The sequence below is a fragment of the Hylobates moloch genome, unplaced genomic scaffold (assembly GCF_009828535.3).
Source record: "Hylobates moloch isolate HMO894 unplaced genomic scaffold, HMol_V3 SCAFFOLD_651, whole genome shotgun sequence".
Taxonomy (NCBI): Eukaryota; Metazoa; Chordata; class Mammalia; order Primates; family Hylobatidae; genus Hylobates; species Hylobates moloch.
In genome coordinates, this window is record NW_026652926.1 from 1,335 (window position 1) to 15,661 (window position 14,327).

The window sequence follows — 14,327 nt, forward strand, 5'->3', positions numbered from 1 at the left end:
GTGTGGTTGCTCTCTGGTAGAGGGAGAGGCTCAGGACAACCTGACCCAGGTCACCTCTCCTCCCCTTCCCATATCCAAGGAAGGTTTGTAAAAGCCCAAAAGGTATAGGCAAGACCAAGGCCAACAGGGTTTGGGGAGAAGAGCTCACGGGACAGGGATGGAGACAGGCCCACAATGAAGGCACAGGGAGGGTCAGCAGAGTTGCACACTGGCCTCTGAAGACCCAGCCCCCAGGCTCCAAGGTGACAAGATCTCAGATAGCATTTCTGTTCCACGGGGTAGTGCAAGCTGCTTGAGGAAAACACCTGCAGCATGGGGTTGGGGGGAGGGGGGGTGCAGGGCACAGCCAGTGACCTTGAAGGATTCAGTGCACGGGATGTAAAGATCAAGGTTCCCCCAACACACACCACACACGCTACCCCACACACGCTGCCCACGAAAGGCCTCAGAACACTCGCTCCTGCCCCACATCCACACTGCTCAAGTCCAAATCAAGTCCTTCCTGTGGCACAAGAGCCTGTTGCCGCCTCCACCCCAGCCCCCAGGGACCACTGCCGAGTCCCAGGTGCTGCAGGGCAGATGGGGACCCAGGGACAGAGACTAGAGCGGACACCCCTCCTGGCACCAATGGCTTTCACCCAACTGGATCAGAAACATACTTGGCAACCAGAGATTAAATTATTCACATTGCAGTAAACTTCTTTTTAAGGTCTCTGAGAGTTACAATAGGAACATCATGTGCAAAACTGACGGCTGTCCAAGGGCCCAGCCGACAGACTGGCTCTCCCTGCCAGCTCGGCCAGGCCCTCCCCGAGCGGGGACACGCTGCAGGGCTTGGCTGAGCCCTGGTGGACAAGGCAAAGAGCCTTCCACCCCGCAATGGGGCTCGTGTCCCTCGGCAGCTCCCTGCTCCTTCACAGTAGAGGACCTGGGCCGCCCGGGGCCATCTGCGCCTGGAGCCTCTCCCTGGCCACCACCAAGGGCTGACACGCAGGTGTGGGCAGCTCCTTCTGGGAAGGCCTACGACAACTGTGCGGAAGGTGTGGGTGCCCCCGCCATCCACTGTCCATCATGCTGAGTCCTGGTCCATGCTGCAGCCCAGTGCCTCAATGTCGCTGCTGATGTCCGAGATCATGCGGTCCCACTCATCCCCCTCTGAGGGCGCCGACCGGTCATCAGAGCTGCCCGTGGCCCTGTTCCCGTTGGTGGTGGAACTGGATGTGGTGCTCAGGGCCCGCCGGTGCCTGCCAAAGCTGTCAGTGATGATGCCGCGGCCATCCTTCACGCCAATGGTCTCCAGGAAGTTCTCGAAGTGCTGGCTGTCCTTCTCAGGGATGAAGGGCCTCAGACCTGCAGACACACAACACTCAGAATGGCATCTCCAGTTCGGCTCAGCCCACTCAGCTCTTCTCTCAGGGCTCAAAGCCCCCTGACAGGGCCACAGCTGCCCCTGGTGCATGGCCTTGGGGACCCTGATGCCATGCTCACTGCATCTAGCATCCTGGTTGAAATCATGCTTCCTGGGGCCAGACAGTTTGGCTAAAATCTCAACTCTGACAGACACTGCTGCTGGCCCTGACAGCTTACTGCCTCTGCCACATGCACACTCCCTGGCCTCAAGGCACCAGCACAGGCCAAGAACCTGTGGCCTCCTCTCATTCTCTATTAATCCTCACAAAGTCCCCATTTTACAGTGGGGAAAGCTGAGGCCCAGAGCAGTCCTCAAAGCCGCCTGCTGGCACCCGGCAACAAGGGTGCAATCCTCAGAGGCAGGCCTCATGCCAAAGTCCACTGTTTCCCTGCCATGACCTGGGTGACCGCCCCAACTCAGAGGGCTGCCCTCTTATTCAGGAAGCCTAGTGTGTCTCTCAGAATCTCTACTCCCCGCTGTGGAGGGGCAGACAGAGTCCCATGCCAGGAGGCGACGCAGGGCCCAGCACAGAAGGGGCAGGCACTGCTTAGACAGAACCTGTTGTACAGACAGGCTGCCCCAGCCTCCAGCCCTTCACGCTCCTAAGAGCGGGGAGCCCTGGGCAGGCAACCCACGTTTGCCACTGCCAGGTCGGTATGACAGTAACAAACCCACCTTCCTTGGTTTGCAGGGAAAACAGGCCCAGGACCCAGAAGCCTTCAACTGGCTACTAGTAACACGTTACTGCCAACTTGCTGTGTTCTAAGTGTTGGCAGAGGGAAACCACAGCTAAGTCACTGCCCCTGAGAGGTGTGGGGCCAATATCCAACTCTGCTGCTCAGACCACACAGCCCTCTAGCCGCACTGACCTAATGTGCCGAGCATTTTGGGGGTCTTGGCAAACGCTGGTCCTTCCGCCTTCAACTCCTACACATTCACCAAAACCCATGCCTCTCTGGCTCCTCCAGCACTCTTCTCCTAAATCTCAGTGTTGTGTTCACTCCCAGCCCTGCTCCAGGGGCATCTCTGCTGCTTCCTGGCAGGGCCCACCCAGCTCAGCTTGAGTTCCCAGGAGAATGAAGGCCTGTTGGTGGGCCCCCAACAGTACCTGGGAAAAGCCTTTCTGACTAATCACGGCAGATACCCCGATCTCTGGACTGTGCTCTCATGACCATCTCTGGTTCAAATCTCCCATCCCTGATGGAGCCCCTGCTGCACCCACTGAGGGGTCCATGAGCACATTCCCAGGAGGGATCAGCCTCCCCAAGCCAGGTTTGGACAAGCCACCCTCTTTTCAGGGCCCACTCACCAAGCAGCAGGAACTTGCGGCTGTCCCCGTAGAGCTGCCGCAGGTTGATGCAGAACTCGTGGATAGAGGCCCCATTGCGGTACTCGTGCAGCAGCGCTGCAAACTGCTGGATCTCCTGCGACGACAGCTTGGTGCGCAGCTGCAAGAGAGCAGAGCCAGGTGCAGGGCTGGGCACAGTGGGCAAGAGTCGGCAGTCGGGCCCACCCTGCCACAGCCACTAACCCCAGCCGGAGCACCAGCTGTCTCTGGCTTCACCTCTGCACAGGCTGGGGCATCAGAATGCCCACGATGTGTCCCCATCCTACCAGGCCTGGCACGGGGCCACCCAGAGGAGACCAAGGCACCTGGGCAGCTCCACTCTCCTGAGCTGAAACACAGAGTGCACTTGAGGGACAGGAGCCAGCAGGGCAGGGTGGAAGTTGGCAACCTGGCCCGGGGCCAATGCCTGTGCCCTTAGGCTACACACAGACACACAGGCAGATCAGGAAGACTTGAGTTTTTAATGACAGAACTATATAAGATGGGGAGGATAAAAATGTCTGGCCATGTGGCCTTGGAGGGGCCACCGTTCCCTCCCCTCCCCCAGGACCCAAAGCACAGGCCCACAGTCCAGCCCTGATGGCCACAGCACTCCCAACTCAGCCCCACTGACTCATGCTCTCCTAGACTATCCCCGGGAAAAGGCAGTGATGTGAGCAAAATTGACCAAGAGTGCTCTAGGTGACCTCACTCACTGCAGCCTGCCCTGCACTGCTCCTCCTCCTCCTCCTCCTCCCCTTTCCCCCATCCTCCCTGGGGCACTCTCCCTCATGCAGCCCAGCGTCCCTGCGGTGGAGGCCTACCGTCAGCATGTAGTCCTGCAGCAGCTCAGTGGCACTGGCGCTCAGCTCACTCTCACTGATGGTCTTGCCGTGGGGTGACGCACCACCCACATCCACAGATTCAGGGAAGCAGCTGCGAAAGAATGTGGTACGTGAGCAGGTGGCTTTCCCGACCCTCCATCCCACACGTTTCAGGAAACTTAATCCATGCCGTGTGTGTGGGTCCCTGTCCTTGAACAGAGGAATGTAAGTGATGATGATGAGAGGAGAGCTGGCCAGGCGTGCCGGGTGGTCAGCTTGGTCTGGTCCTGGGGCTCCCCAGGGGTGTGGCTCTGAGTTGGGCTCCGAGTGAAGGGAGGGAGTACATAGGTCAAGGCAGTGGGCAGCATTGCTGGGAGGGGGAAGGAGCCGGGGTTGGGGAGGTGGCAGGAATGGACAGCGAGAGAGGGTGAACTACTATAGAGCCCCAGGCGGTGGCAGAGATGGGCTGGAAGGCCAGCGCCTTGGCAGGCTTGGGCAGGGGAACAGCTCCATCCAACATGCCTATTACAAGCTCACTCTTAGGAGGCCATGGGAAGGTAGGCAGGGAGAAACCAAAGGGACAGCAAGGGCTCTAGAAGTCTACGAGGAGAGGGCGGCAAGCCAGGCCTCAGCCATTCACTAAGCTGGGGACAGTGGGTCTGGGGATGGCTTAGCAAGGGTGAGCTGAGATGGGGGAGCTGACTGGCTGCAGCCTGGACAACACTGGGCAATGCATTTGGTGCATGTCCCACCGCAGGGCTTGGTGGCATGTGCACTCACAAAGTGCTGGCTTCCACCTCGTAGGTCTCCTTAATGTCCACTTTTGTAGAAGAGTCATCTGTAAGGAAGATGCAGAAAACTAAGATGACTTTCAGGGACACAGTGGGGAGGCATTTTGAGTCCAGCCCACTGCTTATCTACAGGAGACAGCGGCAGCCCTGGCCTTCAGGGACCCTGCTGTCCTTCATCAAGCTGCCCGCACTCTGGAATGTGCTGTGTGCCTCAGGGCAGGGCTTCCCAGACTTGAGCCCACATACACCCCTCCTGGGGATCCTGGCAAATGCAAATCCTGCTGCAGGCTGGGCTGAAGTCCACATTCACCCATGGCCAGAGCCAACAAAAGCTGTCTTTGAGGTATCACTCATGTGCCAGGCAGGGTTGCTGGGGCTTTGTCTCCTTTAACCCAGGCACATATCACCCCTGTCTTCACTTGTAGACGAGGAAGTAAGTCAGAGAGGTTACGCAACTTGGCCCAGGTCACACAGCCGAAACCACAGTCAGAGCCGGGCAGTCTGACTCCCCACCTGAACCCAGCGAAGCCACAGGATTCCCAAGACCCTCAGACCAGCAAAGGGTCTGGCACTGAGCAGCTACATTCAACAAATGACATTAGGTCCGTGTGACACAGACTGTAATTTGCTATTTCAAACCTGAGGAAGGCACACTTCACACCAGCACAGGCAGTGAGTGAAAGCTTTGTGAGCGAGGCAGGTGAGTGTTGCGGAAAGGGTAAGATTTTAAATGGAAGCAGAGGGAGAGGCTGGGAGATAAAAGGGACATTTCTGGCACTAGGAACAAGGTAAGTATGGAGGGCAGAATAATGACCCCCCCAAAGATGTCCACATCCTAATCCCTGGAATTGGTGAATATGTTACCAATTTCAAAGGGGAGTAAAGGATGCTAATCAGCTGACCTTGAAATAGGGAGATGACCCTGGAGAATTTGGGTGGGCTCAATGTGATTTCAAGAGTCCCGAAATGCAGAGGAAGCTGAGAGTCAAAGGAAGATGTGACTGTGGAAGAGGTCACGTGGCTGGCTGTGAAGACAGAGGAAGGGCCATGAGCCAAGGCATGTAGCCACCTTTAGGAGCTGGAAAGACAAGGAAATGGCTTCTTCTCTGGAGCCTCCAGAAGGAACCAGCCCTGTGGACACCTCAACTTTAGCCCAGTGGGACCCACACTGGACTGTTAACGTATAGAATTATAAGAGAATATATTTCTGCTGTTTATGCTGCTGTGTTTTGGCATAGCTGTAGTAGAGAGAACACAGCAAGCAAAACTCCAAGGCAGAAATAAGCAGAGAATGCATGCATGTGCGTATGGGTGTGAGTAACATGTGCACATCTGTGTGTGGATCCCACGGGGAGGTCTTGGGAAAGGCTGGCAGGGGAAGAAGCCCACTTCAGAAGCCCCCAGTAGTGGTGTTACATGATGTGTTTACTTTATGAAAATTCATTCAACTGTATATGTATTGACTTGTGTACTTCTCAGTAAAAAAAATTATTAAAGAAAAAAAGGCCCTTTGGGAATTTTAAAGTAAGAGGGCCAAACCAATCACACTAAAACTGAATGTTTAATTACAGCTCGATAAATCATCTGCTACTCATACGGTACATTCCTCTGGATAAGCTGCTGACTTCTAAGCCTCCACTTCCCCATCTCTAAAATGGAGATGAAGATTGCACCTATTTCACTGGGCCACCAAGGACTAAATGAGATGGAGAGGATGCCTGAGAGCTCAGCAGCTGTCCTCTCTGCAGCTGCTGGGCCAACACAGGGCGTGCGGTGCCCACAAAGGGCTCTGGCACCAGCAGCAAGAAAGGGAAGGACGAGGCACTGAGGAGCAACCTTACACCAGCACAGGCTTCCCTAGGGTTCTCCACCATTTACTCTCTTCACTGAGATGTGCGAGTTACTGGGGAAAGGGCAGAGGGCTGGGACTTATCTCCATAAAAAGAAGAAATTGTATTCAACAAGCCACAGTTTCCAACAGCCTTTTTTTTTTTTTTTTTTTTTTTTTTTTGTATTTTTAGTAGAGATGGGGTTTCTCCATGTTGGTCAGGCTGGTCTCGAACTCCCGACCTCAGGTGATCCGCCCGCCTCAGCCTCCCAAAGTGCTGGGATTACAGGCGTGAGCCACCACACCCAGCCTCCAACAGCTTTTTATGCACCTCATTTACATAACCCATTAATCCTCAATAAGTAATAGATCTGAAAAACAGATGATGTTTTTGAAGACTTAACTCAAGTGAGCTTGCTGATGAAGTGTTTTCAATGGACTAACAGACTCCTGAAAATGCTGTGTGGGCCATGCAGGAGGAGGCAGCTCTGGGGTACCTTCCATTCTTCCCCGTCTGCCACTGCTCCACCACTGCCAGCTGGCCTCCCAGGGCAGCCTGAGCAGCTTCCCATGGGTCTGGCCATGGTCCTGGAAGAAGTTTCACATTAAGAGCAGCCATGGTCTGGGCATACTGAAAAGGAGGCTTCCCAGACCCACTCTCAGCCTCCCCAATTCCATCACAGGCCCCAATGCTAGGAGCCTTCTCCAGGCTCTTTGTTCTGAGTTAACTGAAGTGACTTTAGCCACAAGTGGTTCCAAAAAAGTGTTCACAGACCCCAAATTTATTCCAGGAAGCCATCGTGCTGACCTGGTGCAACTCGCTCAAGGACAGGTGACATTTCTGCCTTCATGAAACCCTATGGGCTAATGTGAACAGCAAAGTTTGGAAACAAAAGGCCACCATGTCACGGCAGTAACTGCGCTATTCCAGGAGTAACTCATGGGGAGCTGGGGGCCACTGCAGTAGCCCCTCCTGTCCCTGCTCCCACCCGCTGCCCACTCTCACTCAACATACCGCTGTGCAGGGACAGGTGGTGGGTGGGGGTAGAGGCCCCATCAAATATCGCTCTGTCCAGAAAGTCGATGGTGGACTCCGTGTAAACAACCTGGAAGACCTGGCCTAGCAGACAGCAAAGCTCCTCCGCAGCAACCTGCAGTGGGGGACAGCAGCTGCTCGGTCAGTCTGGCTGGAGACTGCGCCTTCCCAGGCGGCTTCCAGGATACCTGGGGCAGCCCAGATGCTCAATAAACATGAATGAAGAGTGGATGCCAGAACGTGTCCCTCTGCCTTTCACCCAAACGGGTGTCAAAAGAGAGACCCAGCCAACTGTCCCAGGACTCTATCTAGGACTGCCACATGGCCCAGAGGTGGTATTCCAAGTGTGAGGGGACTGTGCAGGGCACAAGTGTTAGCTGCCAGCCCAACGTCCTCTTTCCATTAGCCTGACCTATCAACACCCTCACAACCCTATCCCAGCCCAGGAAAGAGGTGAGAGGAGATACCATCAGTATCACAGCCCACCCGGAGGCATTTCTAACAGCTATAAAACAGTTTTATAACAGTGTGCTGTCTAAAGCAGAGGCTCTCAACTGGGGCAATTTTTGTACCCCACCCAGGGGACACGTAGCAATATCTGGAGACATTTTCAGCTGTCACAAGGGGAGAAGCTGGGATGCTGCTCAACACCCTACAATGCACAGGGCAGCCTCCCACAATGGAAAATTATCTGGCTAAAAATGACAGTAGCACCAACACTGAGAAATGCTCATTAGAGGTTATTTAAGGTGGGTGGTCACTAGTATCCATTTTACAGATACGGAAATTAAACAGAAAGGTGTTAAGTGACTGCCATGGCCCCACAGCTACTGGGTGGCTGAGGAAGCCCCAAACCCCAGCCTACAAGGGCCCAGCCCTTGGCTCTTTGAGGTCATGAGGAATCTGCAAGCACAGTCCTGAACACCAGGCAGGTCTAGGATGCAGCCCCCAGGCAGTTGACCGCCGCTGCCCGCCCATCAGCGTGGGCGCACCTTGAAGAATGATAAGCAAAAAGCTCAGTGGCCAGGTGGTCTCAGAGAAGTTGCTGGGGGTTGGAGATAGGAGAGTCAGAAAGCATAGGGGTGGAGACTGGTGGGGAGCCTGGGCCTGGGGCAGGACCTGGGATGCAGCCATGGGTAGAGGAGCTGTGGGCAGGGCCAGGATGGGGGCAATGCCTGGGGCAGGGTTGAGCAGAGAGAGGTGGGGCTGGGTGGGGACTAGGGTGAGGCGGGGACAAGCAACGGCAGAGGAAGTAGCTGGGGCCAGGGCAGTGCCCAGCACTGTGCTGGGTGTGGCCAGGGTGGGGCCACGGGTGGGGCTGGCCATCAGCAGCGTTTGGGAGGAGCCAGTTCTGAGTAAGTGGGGCGAGAAAGTCTCACCTTGCTCTCTGCAGCCAGGATGACCAGGCAGCATGCCTCCACGGGCCCAACTGCACTCTCCGACAGGGAGCCTGCACTGAGGCCTCTGGAACTTTCCGCACACAGACTCTGGCTGGGGGAGATCCCTGGGTCCTGGGCTGAGAAGTCAACACCGTCTCAGTTTAGTGCAGTGGAAGGGCAGGCATGGGGGCACTTGAGGCAACAGCTGAGGCTGCTATGGCAACAGGCTGAGAGGATCTTTACCTGGCTCAGGCACCCACAGAACGACCCAGGCCTGCACCAGACACACCTCGCTTCTCTAAACAAGGGTGGGAACACGCGACCCCTGAGCTCCAAGGGCACCAGAGCTGCATGTCATCCTGCAGTTTCACACGCTTCAAGTTCATGTACAATAGACCACATATACAACCTTGAGAACAGTCACCTCCAGGAGGTTTCCATGTGTTCTGAGGGAGTTCCCTTCTTACAGATGGGTAAACTGAGGCATGGGGAGGTGAAAGGCCGGGCCTGAGGGTGTGTGAGCTGCACAATCTAGATGGTCAGACCCCAGTGCCCTTGTTTCTAACATCCTACCCATCGCCTCCCTAGACAAATGAGGTTCTCCTGAAATACATGGAGCAACTCAGTGGTTTTCCTGATGGCAGAAGGGAGGCCAATCCCCAGGAAGCAGGGCTCTCACCAGCAGTTCGGACCACCCTGGGAGGACTTCAGGACTGAAAACAAAATCTAGAAGTGCCACTAGTGCCAGGGTGTCGGAGGGCAGGCCAGCCTCAGGAGGGAGAGGAAGGCCGTCCCAGGCCAGACGCAAAGTGGGCACATGCACAGAGACAAGGGCTCCATAAGGAACTGTACCTCAAACCCCACAGTGAGACTCCTGGGACTGCTCTGTCCCTATGGCAGCCACTGGCCACAGGACTACTGAGTATGCAAAATGTGATGAGTCCACATTGAAAAGTGTGCGTGCAAACTATACACAGGGTTTCAGAGGTAGGCAAAGAAAGAATGCTATGTAGCTCAACGATTTTTATATTGATCATATACTGAGGTGATAATGTTTTGGGTACGGAGGGGTAAATAAAATATATTATTGAAAATAATTGGCCAGGCGCAGTGGCTCATGGCTGTAATCCCAGCACTTTGGGAGGCCAAGGCAGGTGGGTCACCTGAGGTCAGGAGTTCAAGACCAGCCTGGCCAACATGGTGAAACCCCGTCTCTACTAAAAATACAAAAAAATTAGCTGGGCATGGTGGCTCATGCTTGTAATCCCAGCTACTCAGGAGGTGGAGGTTGCAGTGAACCAAGACCACACCATTGCACTCCAGCCTGGGCAACAAGAACCAAACTCGTCTCCAAAAAAAAAAAGGCAGGCACGGTGGCTCATGCCTGTAATCCCAGCACTTTGGGAGGCCAAGGCGGGCGGATCACAAGGTCAGGAGATCAAGACCATCCTGGCTAACACAGTGAAATACTATCGCTACTAAAAATACAAAAATTTAGCCAGGCGTGGTGGCGGGAGACTGTAGTCCAAGCTACTCAGGAGGCTGAGCTTGCAGTGAGCTGAGATCACACCACTACACTCCAGCCTGGGCGACAGAGCGAGACTCTGTCTCGAAAAAAAAAAAAAATTTTACTTTTTTTCTTTTTTGATATGAGTTTGGTAAGAAATCTCTACCTTTTAAACATTTTTTAAATGTTGCCTCCCTGGTGTGTGCCTGTGGCAGTTCTCAAGGAAGCAGAGCGGGCAGCCTAAGGATGCGGGCAGCCAGTTGTGTGCCTCTCCTGTATCATCCAGGAAGTGCTACCATGGGTGCACGGGTGACCCTGCCTCATCTGGCACCAACTCAAGTCACCACCCTCCAAGCAGTTCCTGCTACATGGACCCTATTGCAGCTAGACCTGGCCCCCAAATTCCCCACTCCTGTGCTATACCAAATACCAGGGTACTTTTGGTCCAAAGAGGCACAGAGACTTGCTTGCACATAGCAGGCAGCAAGTAAATGTTAGCTATTCACCTGCTAGTCTCTTATGTTGAGAACTCTGGATTCCTAATCCTAAACCCAGCATGGCGGCCCAGTGCAGTGGCTCATGCCCATAGTCCCAACACTTTGGGAGGCGAAGGCAGGAGGATTGCTTGAGGCCAGGAGTTCAAGACCAGCGTGGGCAACATAGAGAGACCTCATCCTTACAAAAAATTTTAAAATATTTTAAAAATTAAAAAATAAACACAGCATGCCTCATGTAACACAGGGGACACACAACTGCTCCAGTGTATCCGCAAAAACAAGGAAGATGGCCCCCAGGACACAGGGATTCACTCTCTTCCTTTAAACCAAAAGTTCTCTCAAAGACCAGAGGTCCTGTTTTTCATCTATTTTTGGAAAGTTTCTCCTATAGCGCTCATTCTCTCTCCATTAAAAAAAATCTGTTATCCATTTCCTTTAGCAATGTTTTCTAATAAGTAAAGCTGAGAAACTGTCATGCAGCAGAAGAAATAAAGGGGGGAGCCTATCTCCCCTCCCTACCAGCTTGAAACACCTCCAAGAAGCCAGTCAGAAACCAGTCTCCTCACTCCTTGTCCCTAAGGATGTCCCAGGCCTAAGGCCTCCCACAGGGTCCAAAGGTAGAAAAACAAGAGGGTCACCATGGTGTCGGACAGTATGGCTGGAAGTAGCCACCAAGCCAGCCTTCTAAGCCAGATAGGGTGAGTAATGTACATGTGTGTAGGTGTGGTGTGTGCCTGTGTTGGGGAGGGTGTACACAAGTCTAAGCTATTGCTACACAGAGAACAAAATAGAGCAACAGCCACCTTCATAAACCCCGCCAGTGTTCCCTGTGTAGTTTGTGACCACAGCAACCCCAAGCATCTAGACTCACAGGCTTTCTGTGGACTGCTCTCAAGAGCGCACTCAAGCTGGCAGCTTCATGGCTCAAGGGGTCAATAATGAACACACTCGCCAGATTCTCAATGAACTACTGACCTTAAGTGGAACAACAACTTCCCCTCTCTGCTACCTAAAACACAGTGTGTGGTCTAGGCAGACCCACTGTGACCCCTTCACACCCTGCCACTGGCCCTCTGGAAATGAAAGGCTTTGGGATCAACCCAGTCACCAGCAGAGATCCAAGGGGCCCAGGATACTGTCCCCACTGCAACGCCAGCCTCGAAACTCAGGGGCAAAATGCAGGGAGGGTGAACCATGGTCTCTCCCCTCATCCTCAGTGGCCTGAAGGCCTGGGCTGGAAGCTGCTGGAAATTAATGGGCAGTTTGGGCTAGGGTCCAGTGAGGCAGCACTGTACTCACCACAGCCAAAAAATAACATTCTGCCCAATTCTATCCCATTGTGAAAGCAGCAGACAGCAAGGACACACAAAGAGTAACCTCCATGACCAAGAGCTCCTGGGAGGTCTGGGTCTCATCTTTGCTGTCCCAGGTTTGAGGACACTGTGCAGAGCTCAAAATGTCAGTCAAGCTGAGGTGAGGTTCCTACCCACTGCACTCTCTCTAGGCTCCACCACACATGGGCAGAGGGGCAACTCCACTGTACCCAGAGGGAGTCAATAGGAGCCCCGCCGGGCAGAGGAACAGGATACCAGTCCTAAATACTGTATCCCAGTATTACTGAGTCCCCAAAGGCTCTTAGTGTGACAGTGACCCCCAGTGTCTGGTAACTGATCTCAAGCCCTCTTCTGGCTGATCTCAGAGACAGGAAAGACAATTATTGGTCATGACAAACAGCAGCACCCAACACGAAGCTGCAAAAACTGTCTCCAGAACTTCATAAAATTCACACATGTACTCCTTAGGACAAGGACCCTCCTGACCCCTGACCTCCTGTACCTGTCTTCAGGACCACCAGGTGCGCAGCGTCATCCCGAACATAGGAGACAGCGGCGATGTCATGGATGGGCACCCTGAGGATGATATCCTCCCCGTCCCTCCAGGCCAGCTTGACGTTGTACGCAGACAGGCTGAGCACAGCATCGTGCTCCTGAGTCAAGTGTCCCGGAAGCTGGTGGGCTCTCTGGAAGGAACCACAGGGCGTCAGAAATGCAAACTCAGCTGTCAACCGGCATGGGGTGCTTCTCCTGAGAATATTGTGCTGGCCGATGTCACACATGTGACAAATACTGAGTGAATAAGGTCAGTGTTATTCCCCTCAGAACAGTGCTTATTCCAGGGACACCAATGTATTCAAACCATTTGGGAGATTCTTCTGACACTGCCTTCAGATTCAGACTTACAGCACGTGGTTTGAAATATCTTGAAAATGTAAATTTTGGAAACAGCCCAAAATCACATGGAGCAAGACTTGAGAATCAAGTTAATATCCATACTAAGGAATAGTCTTTATGGCCAAGAGCCAAGTGTACCCATAATGTGATGGGACTGGCTCATTCCTCACAGCCACGAGGCCAAGAGTACAGGGACCAAGGGCTGGTGGGGGCTGAGGGCTAGTGCACAGGGTTAAGAGGATAGGGTTACCTTTGCATTGTCTATGAAATGCAGGATTTCAGTCCTACTGGAGGGATTCAGGTATCCTGGTATGGACGTTAACTGACCTAAATACTGAAAGAAAGTGAAGAAAAAAATGCCATGAGAAATGGGAGCTGAGCCAACACCACCATCACTACTGCCGAGAGCACAAACCAAGTGCTTCATACTCAGGCCACCAGGCCCATGGGTCTCCATTCCGGCTCACGTGGAGGCCCAACTCTAGGAAGAGAGTCCTGGGTTCTTTTTTTTTTTTTTTTTTTTTTTTGAGACGGAGTCTCGCTCTCTCACCCAGGCTGGAGTGCAGTGGCGCGATCTCGGCTCACTGCAAGCTCCGCCTCCCGGGTTCACGCCATTCTCCTGCCTCAGCCTCTCCGAGTAGCTGGGACTACAGGCGCCCGCCACCACGCCCGGCCAATTTTTTGTATTTTTAGTAGAGATGGGGTTTCACCGTGGTCTTGATCTCCTGACCTCGTGATCCACCCGCCTCGGCCTCCCAAAGTGCTGGGATTACAAGCGTGAGCCACCGCGCCCGGCCCCTGGGTTCTTACAGAAATCTCTACTGGCTGAGGACAGTGCTGCCCCATCTCCTACTATTCTACAGTGAAGGTCATCATCAAAAGTCCTGCAATGGGCATCCCAAACCACTAGTACCAAAACTACTAGTTTTGGTAGAATCTGTATTCTAAAACAGGGATGGTCAGTGTTTTCTAGTCACTGCTGGGAAAACTGAAAACAATGGCACCATGCACAACTTCACTAAAAAATAAACTTCCTCAATTGCAAAGGTCAACACAGCTGAGAAATGAGCATAAATAGAGAAATGAAGTGCTATGGTTTCAATGTGTCCCCCAAAAAGCATGTGCTGGAAACTTAGTCCCCACATGCAACAGTGTTAAGGGTGGGGACATTAAGAGGTGATTAGGCCAGGTGCGGTGGCTTACGCCTGTAATCCCAGCACTTTGGGAGGCCAAGGCGGGCAGATCACCTGAGGTTGGGAGTTCGAGACCAGCCTCACCAACATGGAGAAGCCCCGTCACTACTGAAAATACAAAATTAGATGGACGTGGTGGCGCATGCCTGTAATCGCAGCTACTCGGGAGGCTGAGGCAGGAGAATTGCTTGAACCAGGGAGGCAGAGGTTGTGGTGAGCCAAGATTGCACCATTATACTCCAGCCTGGGCAACAAGAGCAAAACTCCATCAAAAAAAAAAAAAAAGAAAGAAAGAAAGAAAGA

General features: G+C 53.5%; 1 protein-coding gene across 1 annotated transcript; it reads right to left on the reverse strand.

Annotated features, from left to right (window-relative positions):
* Positions 1–658: 658 nt before the first annotated feature.
* On the reverse strand, positions 659–13,288 carry LOC116464426 (cerebral cavernous malformations 2 protein-like). The gene is made up of 9 exons (XM_032147680.2): positions 13,082–13,288; positions 12,437–12,620; positions 8,597–8,733; positions 7,197–7,332; positions 5,256–5,378; positions 4,343–4,400; positions 3,563–3,674; positions 2,721–2,859; positions 659–1,350 (listed from the first exon to the last, which is right to left on the reverse strand). The coding sequence occupies exons 1-9, from the start codon at positions 13,286–13,288 to the stop codon at positions 1,070–1,072; spliced, it is 1,377 nt and encodes a 458-aa protein (XP_032003571.1). The 3' UTR covers positions 659–1,069.
* Between the last annotated feature and the right edge of the window lie 1,039 nt (positions 13,289–14,327).